Source organism: Podarcis vaucheri (genome assembly GCF_965113315.1).
Source record: "Podarcis vaucheri genome assembly, chromosome: 10".
Taxonomy (NCBI): Eukaryota; Metazoa; Chordata; class Lepidosauria; order Squamata; family Lacertidae; genus Podarcis; species Podarcis vaucheri.
Window position 1 is genome coordinate 72,953,523 of NC_138748.1, and position 21,104 is coordinate 72,974,626.

General features: G+C 48.6%; 1 protein-coding gene across 1 annotated transcript in view; it reads left to right on the forward strand.

Annotated features, from left to right (window-relative positions):
- GOLGB1 (golgin B1) overlaps window positions 1-21,104 on the forward strand; it is a 77,033-nt gene that overhangs the window by 46,032 nt on the left and 9,897 nt on the right. The window contains exons 23-32 of the mRNA XM_082238676.1: window positions 7,070-7,153; window positions 8,112-8,185; window positions 12,113-12,242; window positions 12,704-12,814; window positions 14,017-14,071; window positions 16,999-17,109; window positions 18,182-18,292; window positions 18,484-18,539; window positions 18,762-18,831; window positions 20,302-20,483. Of these exons, the coding sequence (XP_082094802.1) occupies window positions 7,070-7,153; window positions 8,112-8,185; window positions 12,113-12,242; window positions 12,704-12,814; window positions 14,017-14,071; window positions 16,999-17,109; window positions 18,182-18,292; window positions 18,484-18,539; window positions 18,762-18,831; window positions 20,302-20,483 (984 nt within the window). The remainder of the gene's footprint in view (window positions 1-7,069; window positions 7,154-8,111; window positions 8,186-12,112; window positions 12,243-12,703; window positions 12,815-14,016; window positions 14,072-16,998; window positions 17,110-18,181; window positions 18,293-18,483; window positions 18,540-18,761; window positions 18,832-20,301; window positions 20,484-21,104) is intronic.

A 21,104-nucleotide genomic window follows, 5' to 3' on the forward strand; every position in this document is an offset into this window, starting at 1 on the left:
TTGGGGAGGGAGGTGTCTGGCCCTGTTCTGGTCCCCTACCCCTCAATTCTGGATAGTTAGACTATGGAACTCCCTGCCACAGGAAGCAGCGGTGGCCACCAGCTTAGATGGCTTTGAAAGCGAATTTGACAAATTCATGGAGGGAGGGGAGGACTAGCGATGGCTACTGCCCACAATGGGTCTGCTCTGGAAATCGCAAGAGGGGAGATCTGTTCTTGTGCACTGATCCTGCTTGCGAAGTTCTCCCTGGGGCATCTGTTCAGCCACTGCGAGAACAGACGCTGGACCAAATAGGCAGCAGGATCTTCACCCTTCCCGGTGTGATAAGAAAAAACAACTGCTCCTTTCCCTTATGGAGTACCCAAGAGCCCGTATAGGGTCCTTATGTAGGTTCTCTTATCGGCAGGAGAAAATAACAGGCCAAACAGAGAATATTGAGAAGCAAAGCAGCTAGTAAGCCTGATTTTTATTAATCTGTTGTGACAGTTGCCCCTGCTCACCCCACGCAGGGAGGGAAAGGAGGAACCCAGAACACTGCGTGTGCAAGCCCTTATATAGACTTTTGAAACTGTCTCCCCTGTAACTCAAGACCACCCCCAAAAACATCATACATGCATCACAGAAAGAGGTGGTCCCCAGCAGAAATTTGAGTGTGTTGCTTCTCTCCTGTCTGCCAGGATACCTGATAATGCCTTATTATTATCAGATTGCCTTTTCTGGGTATAGAATCATAGAATCATAGAGTTGGAAGAGACCACAAGGGCCATCGAGTCCAACCCCCTGCCAAGCAGGAAACACCATCAGAGCACTCCTGACATATGGTTGTCAAGCCTCTGCTTAAAGACCTCCAAAGTAGGAGACTCCACCACACTCCTTGGCAGCAAATTCCACTGTCGAACAGCTCTTACTGTCAGGAAGTTCTTCCTAATGTTTAGGTGGAATCTTCTTTCTTGTAGTTTGGATCCATTGCTCCGTGTCCGCTTCTCTGGAGCAGCAGAAAACAACCTTTCTCCCTCCTCTATGTGACATCCTTTTATATATTTGAACATGGGTAGCCTGGCCATTCCTTGGAGATGGTAAATACCGTACTTAGTTCCTGAATCTCTTACACACATTGATAGTGTGCTCAGGTTAACAGATACTTGCCAGACTGTAATCACAGGGAGGTGTAAGCAGCCCCTACAGTCCAAAGACAATTGGGAAGCTTTCCTCATCGCCTTGCAGAGAAATATTTGAGGTCAATTTGGGAGAGTCAAAAATGGCTTCAGGATTGTTCTGTACTATTTCAGAGATGTGGTTTATATACTTATGTATGTGTTTGCCTTGTACATTTCTGAAGATTTATTACACACACACACACATATATATATATATAGTGAAGGTAAAGGGACCCCTGACCATTAGGTCCAGTCGTTTACCTTCCCGCCGGAGTGGTACCTATTTATGTACTTGCACTTTGACGTGCTTAGGAACTGCTAGGTTGGCAGGAGCAGGGACCGAGCAATGGGAGCTCACCCCGTTGCGGGAATTTGAACCACCGACCTTCTGATCGGCAAGTCCTAGGTTCTGTGGTTTAACCCACAGCGCCACCCGCGTCCATATGTATATATAAGAATTCCTATAACACCAGATAGGGAGCTGCTGCCCAGGTTTGTAGCACCCAAGTGGGCAGGATGAAGAAGCAACATTCTTTGCTCAGCTGGGTGTATTGGGAAGGAAATTTGCTATACATTCTGGTGTGGCCAGAGATGAGGGACAGCCAAGCATTTTTGGCGCATTCCATTTTCTTTTCATTTCACTTTTAATATGTGTTCTGCCTCCTTTCCACATGACTATGCCAACAAGGCCATTGACAAGCCGAAGGAGCAACAGTGACCGCACACCTTACAGCAACCTGATCTAATGCAATAATAATAATAATATTAATAATAATAACAATAATTTATTATTTATACCCCGCCCATTGGCTGGGCTTCCCCAGACACTCTGTGTGGCTTCCAGCAAAATTAAAATACCGTAATACATCAAACATTAAAAGCTTCCCTAAACAGGGCTCCCTTCAGCCCTGTCATAATAAAAGTCACAATGATGTCATAGTATCATGTCATAATAAAAGCATAACTTTAAACAACTTCCATCAAATAAAGTAATAATAATCCTTTAGAATATGAAAGTACACAATAAAATTAAATACCAGCAAATAATAATTAAACAGAAATTCACTCTTAATGATCACAATAAACAATTTCTAAACTATGTTACCGGAATTTATTCAAAGGTTGAGGGGGGCGGTTTGCCCCTCCAGTGGACATCACACACACACACACACACACACACAATCAACACAATCACTCCTGCTGCATCTGTCCCCACATAACACTTCATCACACAGGATTCCCACCCCAATCTCTATTATTATTATTATTAATTTAAATTGTTTTTATTAAGTTTTCCATTTTAACAATTCAATCAAATCACATTAAATATGCCAAATTATACCTATACATATCAAATAATCCAAATATTCTGCCGAATTATACTTTTTTTTGTTGGGGCTTCCCATGCTTTGAGTTCCGGGGGGGGGGGGACTTTGATCGTCTCATATCTCTGCTGCTTTTGATAGTCATTTCTAATAGTTCCTTTAAATCTTCCTGTTGTTTTCCTTCTTTCACGGCCTCTGAGTTGTTTCTACAAGTGAGTTGAAGTAAAATAATGTGTTTCTGTGTGAATTTTATGTGAATCTCTATTCAAAGGGCCTCCGCTGCACATTACCAAATGTGACGATTCACTGATAGACGTATCTATGTACTGGCTCAATGGGAAAACTTTCAGATTTGTGCCATTCCAACTTCGTTCTGCTCAGGGGAATGATGGCTACCCAAGGGGGGCTTGGGACACGAGGAAAGGCAGCCCTGATCCCCAAATCCTGAGAACACGTCCTCAGCAGCCTCTTGCACAAGACATAATCACGGGGGGGGGAGGGGCTAATGATCTCAACTAATTTGGAGGTCCACTTGGTAGCCACAGGGATGAATCACACTCTTGTTTCAGACCGTGTGCTTTAAGGCTCACGTGTCTCTTGAATGAAAACGAGAGAGACCTCTCTTCCCCTATTTTGCTTTTTCAGTTCTTCCCCATCCTTTTCTCCACTCCCCCCCCCCCCCCGGCCAGGTGTCGTGGATTTAAATTTATCTTTTTAAGCAGCCCCTCCCTCTCCTTGCAAACCCCCCCCAAGAAAACTGTTATGTACTGAAGTTCTCACCCTGGGCCAGCAGGGGGATAGTGTAGATAGTTTTCACTCAGGTCCACATATGCAAATAAGGGATTGAAAGTGACGTTCAGTGATTGGATAGTTACAGAAAGTTGTTACTGTTGCTTTGTAGTTGAGCTTTATATAAGCAGGCTGGCTGAGCCCTTCAGTTCAGTTCTGTTCTGGCCTGTGAATAAGCAAGAGCTGTCTGAAGAATTGCTGTGTCTTCTGATATGTTCACCCACAACTTAACCAAAACATCTCTCCCTAGTTGATTCTCCTCTCCTGGATTTGCAGCAGCCTCCTTGTTCTTGCGGCTGTGATCAAAATGGGAGGGGTACTCCTCCTGCAAGTGGGGAGACACATGACCCCTTTTGGGGGTGTCGCTTCCCCATTACAGATAACCGCTGCCCTAGGGTGAGGGGAAGAGCATAGCCCCACAGATTCCTGAGCAACATACATGCATGGGAGTTCCTTAAGATCAGGGGTCCCCTGTTGGGTTGAAATAACGACAGATGAGTAGCTAGTGTCATGTGAGAGGCATCTCCCGAGCAAGTCCCGAAAAGACTCTTTTATTGAATATTACAACATTGCCACAGGTGCGCTCGTTGCTGATTGGTTGACACAAACACAAAGCAACTTGTTGCTGATTGGTTAACACAAGTACAAAGCAAAGGTTACACATTAATCACCAATAGATTAAAGGCTGGGAAAGGGAGCACAGAACTAGACAGGCATGAAACCTCCTAATTAAATTATAACTAGTGATTAATATAGCAAGACTAAAACAATTACTAATGATTGATCATAACATGAAAGAACATAAAAATCGCGTTCCGTAGATGTGGTCAGCTATGCATTAAGAACAGGTCAGAGTATAATGTTGTCATGAACTGAACATTCTAGGGAGATGATGGAATGTCTTGGTATTGGAACGGTATGTGAAACATCATGTGCAGAAGCAAATGTGTAAAAGCAAATATTCCTATCAGTCCCCAAACTAAGGCCCGAGGGACTCGTTTATCTGGCCCGTGGCGACCCCCGCCGCCCGCTGCCGCCGCCTGCTCTTACCAGCGCTGCGCTGCGCAGCTGCCCACTTCTGGGTTGGAGGAGCACCAGAAATAGCTTGTGCGCATGCACATGCATTATTTGAGCATGCACAAGCGTTATTTCCAGTGCACATCCAGGTCGGAGGAGGCCTGTACCCATGTGCACAAGCTATTTCCAGTGCTCCTCCGACTCGGAAGTGCGCCGGAAATAGCGTGTGCACACACATATGGGCACGTGTTCCCCAACCCTCCAGCCTGCTGCACAATCGGCACTGGAGACATTGGCCCGAGGCGTGGTAAGTTTGCTGACCCCTGCTTAAGATGCTGCTGCAAAAACTGCTTTTCTTTTCTTTTCTTTTTTTTCTTTTCTTTTTTTCTTTTCTTTTCTTTTTTTAAAAGATATTTATTGAAATTTTACAAATTATATCAAACAAAACAATACACACAAACATACACAAAAGAAAAAAAAACAAGTATAATTTCAGAACCTTATTTTCTTAAAACTTACTTCACCGACCTCCTCATACCTCCCCTTTCTGCATTCCCAATTCAAATATTTAGTTCAGCAAATCCTCACCCTTAATTTTCTTTTCTTTTTTTGCATTTCTCTGGCTACATGAATTGTCTCTGGTGCTCCCTCACCTGACCTCAAGTCCTCTGCTTGCTTAAGAAGAGTTTGGATTTGATATCCCGCTTTATCACTACTCGAAGGAGTCTCAAAGCGGCTGACATTCTCCTTTCCCTTCCTCCCCCACAACAAACACTTTGTGAGGTGAGTGATGCTGAGAGACTTCAGAGAAGTGTGACTGGCCCAAGGTCACCCAGCAGCTGCATGTGGAGGAGCGGGGAAGCGAACCCGGTTCCCCAGATTACGAATCTACCACTCTTAACCACTACACCACACTGGCTCTTAATACAGTGCCACCGTGTCTTATACAGTGGTTCAGTTCCAAAGAGTTTCACATTATTACAGGAAAAAACCTCCTCCTTCTCCCCTATGGGGTATCCAAGAGCCCGTAGAGAGTCCTTAAGTGGGTTCCCTATCGGTAGGAGAAAATAACAGAGGCCAACCAGAAACTATTGTGAAGCAAAGCAGCTAGTAAGCCCAATCTTTATTCAAGGAACTGTTGCAACAGGGTCCCCACTCACACAGTAGGAAGGAGAACCCCGAACAATGGTGTGCAAGCACTTATATGTTGTTGTTGTTGAGTCATTTAGTCGTGTCCGCCTCTTCGTGACCCCCTGGGTCAGAGCACGCCAGGCCCTCCTGTCTTCCACTGCCTCCTGCAGTTTGGTCAGGCTCATGTTTGTAGCTTCGAGAACACTGTCCAACCATCTCGTCCTCTGTCGTCCCCTTCTCCTTGTGCCCTCCATCTTTCCCAACATCAGGGTCTTTTCCAGGGAGTCTTCTCTTCTCCTGAGGTGGCCAAAGTCTTGGCACCTCAGCTTCAGGATCCGTCCTTCCAGTGAGCACTCAGGGCTGATTTCCTTCAGAATGGAGAGATTGGATCTTCTTGCAGTCCATGGGACTCTCAAGAGTCTCCTCCAGCACCATAATTCAAAAGCATCCATTCTTCAGCGATCAGCCTTCGTTATGGTCCATATAGACTTATAGCCTTTTGAAATTGCTCATCCTGTAGCCCAAGACCACCCTCCAAAACATCATGCATATATTACAAAAGCTCTACAGCAGAAATCTTGTTTGCCAGGATATCTGTTAATGAGCCAGTGTGGTGTAGTGGTTAAGAGAGGTAGTCTTGTAATCTGGGGAACCGGGTTCGCGTCTCCGCTCCTCCACCTGCAGCTGCTGGGTGACCTTGGGCCAGTCACACTTCTCTGAAGTCTCTCAGCCCCACTCACCTCACAGAGTGTTTGTTGTGGGGAAGGAAGGGAAAGGAGAATGTTAGCCGCTTTCAGACTCTTTAAAGGGAGTGAAAGGCGGGATATCAAATCCAAACTCTTCTTCTCTTCTTCTTCACTGATTGGGCAGTCTGGCCATTTTTTTGTGATGGCAAATACTTTAGTTCCTGAATCCAGGTCACAGGCTCACCCTATTCATACACAAATGCGGTCTGAAGACAGGATATGCAAGCAAAAAGACAAAGGGAAGACTTTCACCATTTCCCCCACCTTCCAGGGAAATATATTGAAGTCAATTTGGGAGAGTCAAAATGGTTTCAGGCTTGCTCTCCTGTACTATTTCAGACACATGGTTTATATACTTACGTATGTGTTTGCCTTGTGCATTTATGAATGTTTAATTTGTATTTGGCACCTTAGAATTCTTATCACAATGTATCATAATGTACCGTATTCTTTGCACCATAACACTCACTTTTTTCCTCCTAGAAAGTAAGGGGAAATGTCTGTGCCTGTTATGGAGCGAATGCCTACGGGTGGCGGGGGGGGATCTGCTGCAGTCGTGAGCAGAGGATCCATGGTTCCCCTTCCTTCCCTCCTCCATAGTTACAAAGCATGGATCCACATGGATCCTCAGGATTTTTGCATTGGGCTACTCCAAACTCACTGTCAGATCACATGTCTATGGCCACAGCATGAACCACAAAAATCATATATCCACTATTTCATTTAGTATATTTTTTTTCTTGTTTTCCTCCTCTAAAAACTACGTGTGTGTTATGGTCTGGTGCATGTTATAGAGCGAAAAATACGGTATATGTAGAACTGGACTCCCAGGCAGAATAGAGCGATACTATGACTTCGATAGGGCAGAACTATTACTTATAATTTTTCTCCCTCTCTCCTCGAGATGTGGAAGGCCGTGGTGGGACACAATGTGTCCGTGAAGGTGGAGTCCCAAGGAGACGACTGGGACACAGACCCCGATTTTGTGGTGAGTTTCCTCCATTCCCCCAGGATTGCTGCTTTCGGGGATTTCTTGGGCTCTGTCTTCGTCCATGGAGTTTTCTTGGCAGGGATACTGGAATGGCTTGCCGGTTCCAGCTCCAGGTGGATCACGCTTGGTCAAAACTCTCCACTATGACCTGTCCATCCTGGGTGGCCCTGCACGGCAGAGCTCATAGCTTCTCTGGGTTATTCAAGCCCCTTCACCACGGCAAGGCAGTGATCCATGAAGGGGCTTCACCTTGCCAACAAAGGTCTGTATCGTTAAAGCTATGGTTTTCCCAGTAGTGATGTATGGAAGTGAGAGCTGGACCATAAAGAAGGCTGATCGCCGAAGAATGGATGCTTTTAAATTATGGTGCTGGAGGAGACTCTTGAGAGTCCCATGGACTGCAAGAAGATCCAACTTCTCCATTCTGAAGGAAATCAGCCCTGAGTGCTCACTGGAAGGACAGATCCTGAAGCTGAGGCTCCAAGACTTTGGCCACCTCAGGAGAAGAGAAGAATCCCTGGAAAAGACCCTGGTGTTGGGAAAGATTGAGGGCACAAGAAGAAGGGGACAACAGAGGACGAGATGGTTGGACAGTGTTCTCGAAGCTACCAGCATGAGTTTGACCAAACTGCGGGAGGCAGTGGAAGACAGGAGTGCCTGGCGTGCTCTGGTCCAGGGGGTCACAAAGAGTCAGACACGACTAAACGACTAAACAACAACAACAAATCCCATCTGATCACTACACTCTTTCCAGTCTTCTCTCTCTTTCCCCTCTTCCTTGTCCCACTCCCTCGGCTCTGAGCCTTCTTCCCTTGAGGGTTCACTGGCTGTTTCCTCCCAACATCCCTCTGCTTCCAACCAGTCTTATGACACAGGATAACGCAGAAGGCTGTGGCAATAATGTCGATGGCAATTTAGATCCCTTAACAATTGTGTGTGTGTCTCTCTCTTGCAGAACGACATCTCAGAGAAAGAGCAGAGGTGGGGGGCGAAAACCATCGAGGGCTCCGGCCGCAGAGAGCACATCGAGTGAGTTATTGTTTCCTCTCCTCCTGCTGGTTCAAACCTTGAGTAATGGTCCAGGTGGCTTGTTAAAGCCATGCGTGCACCAGAGAGAGCAGACCCGGCTCTTTGCTGCTGGGGGTGTGTGTGTGTGTGTGTTGGTGGCAGGCCTTGGAAGGTGTGAAGGGAAGCAGCAAAGGCCTCAGGGGGGAAATTCCAGCAATTCCAATTCTATTTTAAAAAATCTTTTTCTTTTTTCTCTGAATCTTTTACCTTTATCCATCTATTACAGGGGTCAGCAAACTTTTTCAGCATGGGGCCAGTCCACTGTCCCTCAGACCTTGTGGGTGGTGGTGGTGGAATATATTTTGAAAAAATATATAAATGAAATACACTGATTCCCGGACCGTCAGCGGGCTGGATTGAGAAGGCAATTGGGCCAGATTTGGCCCCCAGGGCCTTAGTTTGCCTTCCCATGATAAATAGTAGATAAATAGGCACCGCTCCGGCAGGAAGGTAAATGGTGTTTCCATGTGCTGCTCTGGTTCACCAGAAGCAGCTTAGTCATGCTGGTCACATGACCCGGAAAAACTGTCTGAGGACAAATGTCGGCTTCCTCGGCCAGTAAAGCAAGATGAGCGCCACAACCCCAGAGTCGTCCAGTCGCGGGCGACTCTGGGGTTGCAGCGCTCATCTCGCTTTATTGGCCAAGGGAGCCGGCGTACAGCTTCAGGGTCATGTGGCCAGCATGACTAAGCTGCTTCTGGTGAACCAGAACAGCGCATGGAAACGCCGTTTACCTTCCCGCTGGAGTGGTACCTATTTATCTACTTGCACTTTGACGTGCTTTCGAGCTGTTAGGTTGGCAGGAGCAGGGACCGAGCAACAGGAGCTCATTCCGTCACGGGGATTCGAACCGCTGACCTTCTGATCGGCAAGCCCTAGGCTGTGTGGTTTAACCCACAGCGCCACCTGTGTCCCTTCCCTTTCCCTTTCCCTTTCCCTATATATCGAATATAAGATTAGATGCCAATTTAGAAATTATTACTATTAACAGAACTACCATGCACTTCACCATAGTGAGGATTAGACTCATGGCTGAAACTCTACGATTCTATGATTCCATGACCTTCAGGCAGAGTCCTCCTTCAGACAGAGGACTGTCCCCTGTCAAGATTGAGCAGACATCTCTCCTCTGCAAAGTGGGTCCCAGGAACCCATGGCCACCCTGTTCTTGAACACGGGTGAAAGAATCTGCATGGAAGACTTTGCCCCCAGATGCAGCAGTGCCTCTGGGCTGTGATTTGAAGCGATGCAGAAAGCAGCCCCTTCTGCACTCTCAGGGCCAGTTGCAGGAGCTGGGCTGGGGTTCCTGACCTGCGTCACGTCACCTTCAGGGGTTGCCATGGCTGCGCCTGCTTCTTGCAGGAAAAGGAAGTGGTGTGCGCTCAGCGAGCAGCTTGCCAAATAAGGGCTTTTGCAGGTCAGCCACAAATAGAAGAGTCTCCCGGAGAGGAAGGAGAAGCTATTAGGTGCATTGGCTTGTCTGGGGTCCACCTGGCTGAAGAGAGATCATTGACTTACGTTGCACCCAACATCTGTGTGCCAATTTGGGGCAGTTTCTCCAGCCATGTAGGAATGACATCTAACTGCTTGTGATTTGCAGTGACTGGTTCCTTGTTCTGCCCTCAGAAATCTGAGTGAGCAAATGGTTTCCTTCCTCTTTCTAAAATATCTCTGTATTCTTAGTTATTGCAGTGGACCTTCCAGATACGAACTTAATTCGTCCCGGGGGTCTGTGGTGACCCCAAAAAGTCTGAATTCGGAGGCGCAGCTTCTGCACAAGCGCACGGTGCAATAGAGTGTTTCTGCATGACTGCAAAGCACGCAGAGCGCTTCTGTGCATGCGTGCACAGCAAAACCCGGAATTACTAAACACTTCTGGGTTTGCCACATTCGTAACTCGAAATTATGACAACAAAGCTATCGTAACCTGAGGTACCACTGTATTTATATACAGTGGTACCTCTGGATGCAAACGGGATCCGTTCTGGAGCCCTGTTTGCATCCTAAAGTGAACGCAACCCACGTCTGTGCGTCTGCGCGGGTCGCAATACGCTGCTTCTGCGCATGCACGTGATGTCATTTTGAGCATCTTCACATGCGCGAGCGGCAAAACCCAGAAGTAATGCGCTCCGTTACTTCCGTGTCACCGTGTAGCACAACCTGAATAGGCTTAATCTGAAGCGACTTCAACCCGAGGTATATCTGTATATATAATATCTATGAGTTGCTCCTCTATTTGGACCCATGTTAGGGCAAAGCCTTTATTGGGCCAACCGAAATGTCACAAAATAGCATGCAAGCTTTTGTACTCTCTGGAAAGAGAGAGGGAGAGGGGAAACCAGCTCATTGACAAGAATTGCAGTCGCACAACAATGCAACAGATTGCGTAGGGTAGGTCTCAGTTGCCACAAAGCTAATCCAGCTGTTTCTTTGGGGTTCAGTGGATCTGCTCCCTGCTCAAAATTCTAGTGCCATTGCATGGAGGCAAGACACAAGACCTTCCTTCAGTAGCATATATGAGGAACCTGCTGAATCCGGCCAGTGGCCCATTTGTTCAGCATCCTGTTCTCACAGTGGCTGACAAAGATGCCGCAAAGCGATCCCCACAATCAGGATCCGAGCCCAAAAGCCCTCTGCTATTCTGAAGCGTTGCTGCCCTTCAAACGTGGAGACAGAATAAAGCCATACCAGCTAGGAGCCATGGATAGTCGTCTCCTCCTCCTCCTCTTTTATTTATTTATTTTGTATTTATTATTGATAACAATTTATTGATTTTTCAAAAATAACAATACAAAAAAGGGGGGAGAGTTCAGAACCAAATTAAAGCATAAATTTTGATCGACTTCCCTCCACTCCCCCTCTTGGTTCCAATATAATAGACTTGTTTATGCACGTCCACAAAACCTTATATACTTAACAATCCAATTTTAAAACCTTCTTCATCTTGTTACAAGTGACTTTTAAAAGTTATACTAATGTCAAAATCTGTACACAAAGCTTTAAAGGTATGCTTTAAACTATTGCCCTTTTTGTAACAATTTGTCCTGCATTGTTCAATATCTTTTCCGGGTTTTGCTGCTTGCGCATGCGCAGAAGTGCTACATTGCGCTGTGCATGTGTGCAGAAGCGGCACCTCTGGATACAGATTTTTTGAGTTGCGTACGGATCCTCGGAATGAATTAAATTTGTAACCAGAGGGTCCACTGTACTTTCTGTACCAAGAAATGAAAACCGACACGGCGTCCTTTCCAACACTACAAATCTATGATTTTACAAATGCTTGTTAAATAGCCAACATCATTTAATCTCCCTGCTAACCTGTCAGGGTATGGGACACGGGTGGCACTGTGGGTTAAACCACAGAGCCTAGGACTTGCTGATCAGAAGGTCGGCGGTTCAAATCCCCACGACGGGGTGAGCTCCTGTTACTTGGTCCCTACTCCTGCCAACCTAGCAGTTCCAAAGCACACCAAAAGTGCAAGTAGATAAATAGGTACCACTCTGGTGGGAAGGTAAACGACATTTCTGTGCACTGCTCTAGTTCGCCAGAAGTGGCTTAGTTATGCTGGCCACATGACCCGGAAGCTGTACGCCGGCTCCCTCGGCCAGTAAAGCGAGATGAGCGCCACAACCCCAGGGTTGGCCACGACTGGACCTAATGGTCGGGGTCCCCTTTACCCTTTACCCTGTCAGGGTGAAAGCTAGATAAATGGGCCACGCAGAAGTGACCTCAGTTCTGCCTGCAGGTGGCTGCCCATTGAACCCAGTATTTCTAGAGATGGGAGGGGGGAGTAGAGAAGGGATCTGCCTTGAAATGGTCACTGGGTTGGGGGCCATTCAGCCCTGCCTCCTTTCTCAAACTCCCCCCTTTGTGCTTTGACTCTGCAGCATCCACAAGCTCAGGAGCAAAGTGTCCGAGGAACATGAAGTTCTCAAGAAGAAGGAGTTGGAGGCAGCGCCCAAGGCGTCCTACGGTTACGGGGGCAAGTTTGGCACGGAGAAGGACCGCATGGACAAGGTGCAAAAGGGGGAGGGCGCTGGTCTTTGGATGCTGCTAAGGTTTCGGGTTTGTTTGTGTATTGTGTGTGTGTGTATCCAAGAAGCAAGGGCCCATTTTTCACGGTAGTAACCTGGACCCTCACCCTCACCTCTGTTTGGTGTTTAAAATATTTATTTATTAATTTGGGGCTCAAAAAAATAGGGGTCGTCTTATGGTACAAAGCGAGACAGCTTTGTCACGTCTGCAAGTGGGCAGTGTGGGGCTCGCTGACTGATGCTGACAATACCCCCCTTTGGAGTTGTCATCATCATGACATCATCATGACGTCAGGTGATTAACATCGGGGGCCTCCATCACCTGTCAAAGTGGTTTGGGGAGAGGTGTGGGGAGCTGACCAACCAAACAACCAGGGCACCCTCGGAATTATCTGCCCAGAATTATCTGGCAGGATTTGACACCGCTCTGTCTTGATTTCCCAGAGTGCTCTGGGCCATGAGTATGTTGCGGAAGTGGGAATGCACTCGTCTCAGACAGATGCAGCCAAAGGCTTCGGAGGGAAGTACGGGGTGCAGAGGGACCGAGCAGACAAGGTGAGTGTTGAAGTCCCATTGTGTTTACCTTTGATATCTGCTGCCAGGGCGTTCCACAGGGAGGGTGCCACCACCGAGAAGGCCCTCTGCCTGGTTCCCTGTAACTTGGCTTCTCGCAGTGAGGGAACCAGCAGAAGACCCTTGGAGCTGGACCTCAGTGTCCGGGCAGAATGATGGGGGTGGAGACTCTCCTCTCCAAGAGAGCCAGTGTGGTGTAGTGGTTAAGAGTGGTAGTCTCGTAATCTGGTGAACCGGGTTCGCGTCTCCGCTCCTCCACATGCAGCTGCTGGGTGACCTTGGGCCAGTCACACTTCTCCGAAGTCTCTCAGCCCCACTCACCTCACAGAGTGTTTGTTGTGGGGGAGGAAGGGAAAGGAGAATGTTAGCCGCTTTGAGACTCCTTCGGGTAGTGATAAAGCAGGATATCAAATCCAAACTCTTCTTCTTCTTCCTTCAGGGATACAGGACTGAGGCCATTTAGGGCTTTAAAGTTCAGCACCAACACTTTCAATTGTGCCCAGAAATGTACTGGGAGCCAATGCAGGTCTTTCAGAACCGATGTTATATGGTCTCAGCGGCCTCTCCCAGTCACCAGTCTAGCTGCCGCATTCTGGATTAGTTGTAGTTTCCGGGTCACCTTCAAAGGTAGCCCCACATAGAGCGCATGGCAGTAGTCCAAGCGAGAGACAACCAGAGCATGCACCACTCTGGGGAGACAGTCTGCGGGTTGGGAGGGTCTCATCCTGCATACCAGATGGAGCTGGCTGACAGCTGCCCTGGACACAGAATGGACCTGCGCCTTCATGGACAGCTGTGGGTCCAAAATGACCCCCAAGCTGAGCACCTGGTCCTTCAGGGGCACAGTTACCCCATGCAGGACCAGGGAATCCCCCACACCCGCCCGCCCCCTGTCCCCCAACAACCTCAATCCATTAACCGCCATCCATCCTCTAACTGCGTCCAGACACTTTCCAGACATTTTATGATTTTTTGAATCTCATTCTGTGCCTCTGCAGCCCCCACCTCTAGGTTACTGCTAGGCTGAGGGATTGTGACACTGGCCTGCCCCACTCATAGCACATTGATTGCAAGCTCTTGGGGGCAGAGAGCTGTCCTTTTTATTTCCTTGTGTTGTTCTTTGTGGGTCTTTATATGTACCTATAAGAACCACAACAACCTTTCTCACCTTCTGTTCCCCACAGTCGGCTCTCGGTTTTGAGTACAAGGGCGAAGTTGAGATGCACACCTCCCAGAAAGGTAAGGTTGGAGAGATTCCTGCTGCTTCCTCTCATTCTCCCTTTCCCCCCTTCATTTTTTTGTTTTTCAGAAAACGTTGGAGAGCTGCATCACAAAAATTGGAGAAGTGTGATTTTCAAAGGGCGTTTGTGTTTTGCTTTGCGTCTTGGTTCAGGAAATGCGAACAGCCAAACAGATTCCTATCCCTGGTGTCTGACTGCAGCCATCCCTCTGCCTCTCTCTCCATGTGCTCCAAGGCCTCTGGAGAGGGAAGGGGCATTTTGAGCATGTGGAGAAGCACAGGGGACCACATTTGTCCATGGCTGTAGGGCAGGCTGGAGCATGACGATAGATGCACACAGAGCTATGCGCCAGAAGGCAGTGCAAAAGAATGTTGTCTCCCACTGGAGTTCAGCCCACCATGAAACGCAGAGAGCATTCTCTGTTTTGAGCATTTGGTGCGCCACACTTTAGCCATAAAGACTTCCAGAACGTCTTACATACAGTCAGAACAAGACAGTCCCTACCTGCAGGCTCACAGTCTAAAAAAACACAACACATGAGGGGAAATGGGCAGGAAGGGAAGAGGAAAACAAAAATCTAGTCACCAGTTTCTTTTTTTTCATTTTAAATTTTTATTACAAATTTCAACACAGTGATTTTTAAAAATACATCCTCTACATTGTTTCCCCCTCCATTTTCCCCTCCCCCCACTAAACAGACCCCCCCGACTTCCCTCAGCTCCTTTCTCTGGTTTCTCAGCACATCTTTCTATCTGCATGTTATAAAATTGCAAAGATCCTCAAATTATCTATCTATGTAATATAATACAAAGTTTGTGAATGTTTAATCAAAACCTGCCAAAGAGTCCAATTTATTTTGCTGCTTCTTCAAATATTTCGTAAAAGGTTCCCATTCATCTTTGAAGTCACAGTTATCCTTATCACATAGTTTGTGTGTCAATTTTGCCAATTCTGCATAGTTCATCAGTTTTTCTTGCCAAAGTTCTTTCCTCGGGATTTCCTCATTCTTTCCATCCTTGTGCTATTAAGACTCTTGCCGCCATTGTTGCATACATAAAAATGTTTTTTAGTTTCTTTGGCAGGTCTTTTCCCACAATCCCTAATAAAAAAGCGTCAGGCTTTTTCACAAATGTTAAATGAAACATTTTCTTTAACTCATTATATATCATTTCCCAAAACATTTTAATTTTGCTACAATCCCACCACATATGGTAAAAAGTCCCTTCTTTTTCCTTACATCTCCAACACACATTTGAGCCAGTTTTATACATTTTCCCTAATTGTACTGGTGCCCAGTGCCCAGTTTCTAAACAGCTGTTCCTATAAGACGGTTGGACTGTGCCTTGTATGCCTCCTTCCAGCAACTCCTGATGACGAACATATCACTCTGTTTTTCTTTCGACCACATCAACAAGGAGGAGAGGAGAGTCTTGTCACCTGGGGAGCCCAGGATTCCCAACACAATGCCCAGGCTTGCACCCCGGGGAAGTGACTTTGGTCACTTTGGCTGCTAATGCAGCAGTTCGGCTTCACTCCCAGAGGTGCACTCCATTGCCTCTTGAAAGCTGAGCCTTCAGCAAAGGTGATGAAATGCGCTTTCTGCTTCCCTTCTCTCTTCTTCTGAGGCATCCTGAGAGCCCCATGGTGGCTGCAGAGGGGAGAGGAGGCCTGATGGGGCTGGCCTGTTTCAGCAGAGCTCATGGAGGGAGTTCTGCTTCCCAGCTCCATCTCCCTCATGCCACTTCTGCTGAGATGGCCCAGCTCTTGTGGGTTGGAGCTGTTTCTGTTGGATCAACCCATCACCATCTGATGGATGATTTAGAAGGATTGGACCCGGCACCGCTTTCGCTGTGCGTGTGTGCCAGTATCCGCACTCAGCAGTTACATCTCAACACAGCTCCTTCCTTGGAAGCATCTTGTGGGTTGAAGGTACACACAGGAGGCAATTGTGCTGGGCCCGGGGGTTAACCCGAGCAACGCGGTCCAGGTCTGGTCCTGAATCCAAGGATTCCACAAGGAGTCAGTCCAACCGGGCCAAGGCAGGAAACCAGGATAGATTAGGCACAGGGTAACAGACAAGTAGCAGCAATGTTGCTCCCGCAACCTGGGGCAGGGTCCGGCAGCCTTTTATCTCTGACGGGGTAACGGCTGCTTCTGATCCCCCGGTGACTCACCTCCCTGTTTCGCCCGAAGGTGAGCACTCCTCCTGCAAGTATTCAGGTCTCTCCTTCTCTCAGACCTCAGTCTCTGCAGCTCGGGAGACGTTGGTGGGTTACTAGACCCAGAGGCCGCCTCAGCCTCCCCTGACCCAACCGGTAGTGGAGCAGCTGTAAGCGATGGCCCAGCTGGAGGCAACGAGGGAATCCCCGCATCGGCCCAGCTGGTGTTTTCTGCAGGGGAACCTGTGCAGACTGGGACTCTTCAGGATCAGGCCCCAGACTGGGTTCAGATGCCGCCTGTGGCAAAGGATCCGGTGCAGACTGAGACTCCTCTGGCTCCGAGTCTGAGCCCAAGTCCCAGGCCATCACAGCAACAAACACTCATGGATGCCATAAAGATTCAGTTGTGTAGAAGTTTACTTGACAGGCAAATATTGGTAGCAAATATATATAGCCATTCACCACTGCTGTGGTCAAGGCATGCTTAGAGTCCAACAAGAGTCCAAGATTCTCTCTCTGCTTCTTTCACTGCAAGGAGCAAGCAAGAGACTCACAACAACTTACGACAAGTTACACTTGTCTGTGCATGTCCAAAGAACAGTTCCCACAGAAAATGTCCTTGCACAGACAGAACAATCTCAGCCTTCTACTGCTTCTTGAAACATCTTCTCTGTTTCTGGAACAAATGATTCACCCACACACACAGAGAGAATATCCAACAGTCTCTGCAACTCTCTGAAATTCACTAGGTTTCACCTCCTTGCAGATTATGCCGTTGGCTTTGGGGGCAAGTACGGTGTGCAAAAGGACCGCCAAGACAAATCTGCCCTGAGCTGGTCACACAAGGAGGAATCGAAACCCCACGAGTCCCAGACAGGTGGGTGTTGAATGCCTCCTGGTTCAGAGAACGATGTGGGTGGAGCTCTTGGAAAGAGACAAGCAAGCCTTCATCGTGTTGTTTAGCCCAGCCTTCCCCAACTTGGTGAAGTCCAGGGATTGCTAAACTCCATCATCCCTGGGTCTTGGCCATGCAGGCTACGGGGAGTTGGGGTGCAATAACATCTGGAGGCCACCTGGCTGTGGAAGGCTGGAGTCCTGTGTTTGAGAAGGATATTGGCAAGCTGGAAGATGTGCAGAGGAAGGTGACCAGGATGATGGAGGGTCTGAGGAACGGTTAAGGGAGCTGGGTATGTTTAGCCTGGAAAAGAGGAGGCTGAGAGATGGGAGTCAAAGATCTGAAGGGTTGTCCCATGGAAGATGGAGCAAGCTTGTTTTCTGCTGCTCCAGAGGACTCCCAAACCAATGCTTTCAAATGACAAGAAATGAGATTCTGTGGAACATTAGGAAGAACTTTTTGACAGTAAGAGATTTTTGACAGTGGGACGGACTCTCCCTCAAAAGGTGGTGGACTATCCTACCTTGGCGGTTTCTAAACAGAGGTTGGATAGGTATCTGTCAGGACCACCTTAGCTGTGATTCCTGCATTTCAGGGGGTTGGAGATGACCCTTGAGTCTAATAATAATAATAATAAATTTATTATTTATACCCCACCCATATGGCTGGGTTTCCCCAGCCACTCTGGGCGGCTTCCAACCGAATATTAAAAACAATACAGCAATTAAAAACAATTTTATGATTCTCTGTTAACTATCCATAGCTCAGTTGTTGGGGAACAGATGTTGCTAACCTCCAAACCACAGGCATGAAGTGCCCCCCCATGCACATTTCCTTCCCATCCCACTATTTTGGGCACCCCATGAATCCCAGGTGGGGGAAACCGATGCTCTTGTGCCTTGGTGCTACTTGTGAGCTTCCCAACTGGGGCACCTGATTGGCCACCATGAGAACCATGGATCCAGCAGCCAAGATCTTCTGATGTGGGGCAGACCATGGAGCAAAATGGGGTCAGCTCTTTCATCTTTCTGAAATTCACTCGTCCCCCTTGCAGATTACGCCGTTGGCTTTGGGGGCAAGTACGGTGTGCAAAAAGACCGTCAAGACAAATCTGCCCTGAGCTGGTCACACAAGGAGGAATTGAAGCCCCACGAGTCCCAGACAGGTGGGTGTCAAATGCCTCCCAGTTCAGAGAATGATGTGGGGTGGGGTGGGGAGTGAAGCCCTTGGAAGGGGCTGTCAAATGTATAGAGCCTATCATGGAAATGGGCTTGCCTTTGCTGAAATTTCAGCTCCTGTGACTTGGTTTCTGGAGGGCCATTCATTTCCTCCTTTTCCCCCCTTCCCGCATTGCAGATCATGCCAAGGGATTTGGGGGGCGCTATGGGGTGCAGAAGGACCGGGTGGACAAGGTAAGCAGAGCTCGCCCCTCCACCCTCCAACAAAGGCCCTCTATGGGGCAAATAATCCATGCTGATAAGATCCTGTGAGCACCCATGATTGACCTTCTCAGAGTCTGGTTCTGGGAGGCAATGATGCGCAGCCTCTTGAGGCAAGACCTCTTGCGTGGAGGTGAGGAACCTGTGGCATCTCTGTCCTGGCCAGCTGGGTGTACTGTGGACCTCTCTTTGCAGAGCGCTGCTGGTTTCAACGAGATGGAAGCTCCAACTTCCTCGTATGAGAAGACAACGCCTGTGGAGGCCGGTAAGTCTTTTCCCAGGCCAACCTGTCAAGGTCAGTGAGTCGATGTCCACAATGATCTATGAGTGATGTTGGAAAACCCCTAGGAATCAAGACCCCCTAGTTGCTGAAAGGGAGCTATTTGCACCAGAGCCTTAGCAAGCCGTCCATAGAGGGTAGTTCCATAGAGGGTTGGTGCCTCTAAGTGCCTCCTTCACTACGGGCTCTAGCCTGAGCCAGGGGGCTGGAGAAGGTGCCCCCCCCAAGTCCCACCAACTCCACGATCCACTATAAAGTCAAGTTGCATCATACATGCATTTTGCTTCAGAAAATTCAGCCACACACGCTTGGCTCCATTCTAGATCCATTCCAGCCTTTTTCTTCTGCCTTCATCTCTCTCTCTCTGCCTGCCTGCCTCCTCCCATCGACAGGTTGCTCACATGTGGAAGAGTGAAGGGAGGCAGTGAAGACCCGGGGGGGGGGAGCTTCCTACGGGGCTCCCCCCCACACACATGCCAGCCAAGGTAAAGGTAATTTTGGCTATGCTCATGACCCTCAGAACCAACCCTCTGCATATGATGCAACTTGACTGTATATTTTGGAACGTTGTCGGTTGGTTCACTGTGCATTTAAGATTCCCCCCCCAAGATAAAAAGGTAAAGGGGCCCCTGACCATTAGGTCAAGTCGTGACTGATTCTGGGGTTGCGGTGCTCATCTCGCTTTACTGGCCGAGGGAGACAACGTTTGTCTGCAGACAGGTTTTCCGGGTCATGTGGCCAGCAGGACTAAGCCGCTTCTGGCGAACCAGAGCAGCGCACGGAAACGCCGTTTACCTTTCCGCCAGAGAGATACCTAATTATCTACTTGCACTTTGACGTGCTTTCGAACTGCTAGGTTGGCAGAAGCAGGGACCGAGCAACGGGAGCTCACCCCGTCGTGGGGATTCAAACCACCGACCTTCTGATCAGCAAGTCCTAGGCTCAGTGGTTTAACCCACAGCGCCACCCGCGTCCCTGGTACAACTGTATAGCCTCCTGCAAAAGTCAATGCACTTTGCTTCTGGAACCCCTAGATGGGCCCATGTTGCAGTCCTAGGCACCTGCCTCTCCTGTGGCCCTTCGCGACAGAAGTTGCCTTGAGTTGAAGCCACCCACTGCGCCACCCGCGTCCCTAGATATCATGTCTCCCAAGATATCGTAACCCAATTTTGCATGACGGTTCTTGAGATTAAGGAGCAGGTTTCCACCTTCCTTTGGATAAAACAGAGTCCCATTCTGAATCAAGATGGCGGACTGAACCTTTCGAAACTAATTTTAACCACTGATCTTGAAGCTGCACTGACTTCAAAACTGCACTGATTTCTTGTGTCTCTTCGAATTCCTGTGCTGTGTTGGGTACGAGGCTGTTAGTTTTATAACAAACTGTGTTATTCAGTGGGTGGGTGGAGGCCCCCACTGCCAAGTCTTCACCCTGCCCCTTGTCATTGTCACCAGCTTCTGCTGGAGCAGGTAACCTGAGGCAGCGGTTCGAGAGCATGGCCAAGTCAGCCGAGGAAGACAACCGGAAGGGGGCAGAGGAGGAGCGCGCGCGTCGCCAGGCCCGGGAGAAGCAGGAGCGCCAGGCAGCCCAGAAGCAGCTGCAGAAGCAGGAGAAACAACGGGAACAGGAGCAGGAGGTGAGGCTGGAATTGGATAGATCTAAAGGATCTAAAGGTAATTGGATAGATCTAAAGGTGGCGCTGTGGGTTAAAGCCTCAGCGCCTAGGGCTTGCCGATCGAAAGGTCGGCGGTTCGAATCCCCGCGGCGGGGTGCGCTCCCGCTGCTCGGTCCCAGCGCCTGCCAACCTAGCAGTTCGAAAGCACCCCCGGGTGCAAGTAGATAAATAGGTACCGCTTACCAGTGGGAAGGTAAACGGCGTTCCGTGTGCTGCGCTGGCTCGCCAGATGCAGCTTTGTCACGCTGGCCACGTGACCCGGAAGTGTCTCCGGACAGCGCTGGCCCCCGGCCTATAGATGTGAGATGGGCGCACAAACCCCAGAGTCTGTCAAGACTGGCCCGTACGGGCAGGGGTACCTTTACCTTTACCTTTAAAGGATCTAAAGGATCTGGGACGTGGGTGGCACTGTGGGTTAAACCACAGAGCCTAGGACTTGCCAATCAGAAGGTCGGCGGTTCGAATCCCCGCAACGGGGTGAGCTCCCGTTGCTCGGTCCCTGCTCCTGCCAACCTAGCAGTTCAAAAGCACATCAGAGTGCAAGTAGATAAATAGGTACCACTCCAGCGGGAAGGTAAACGA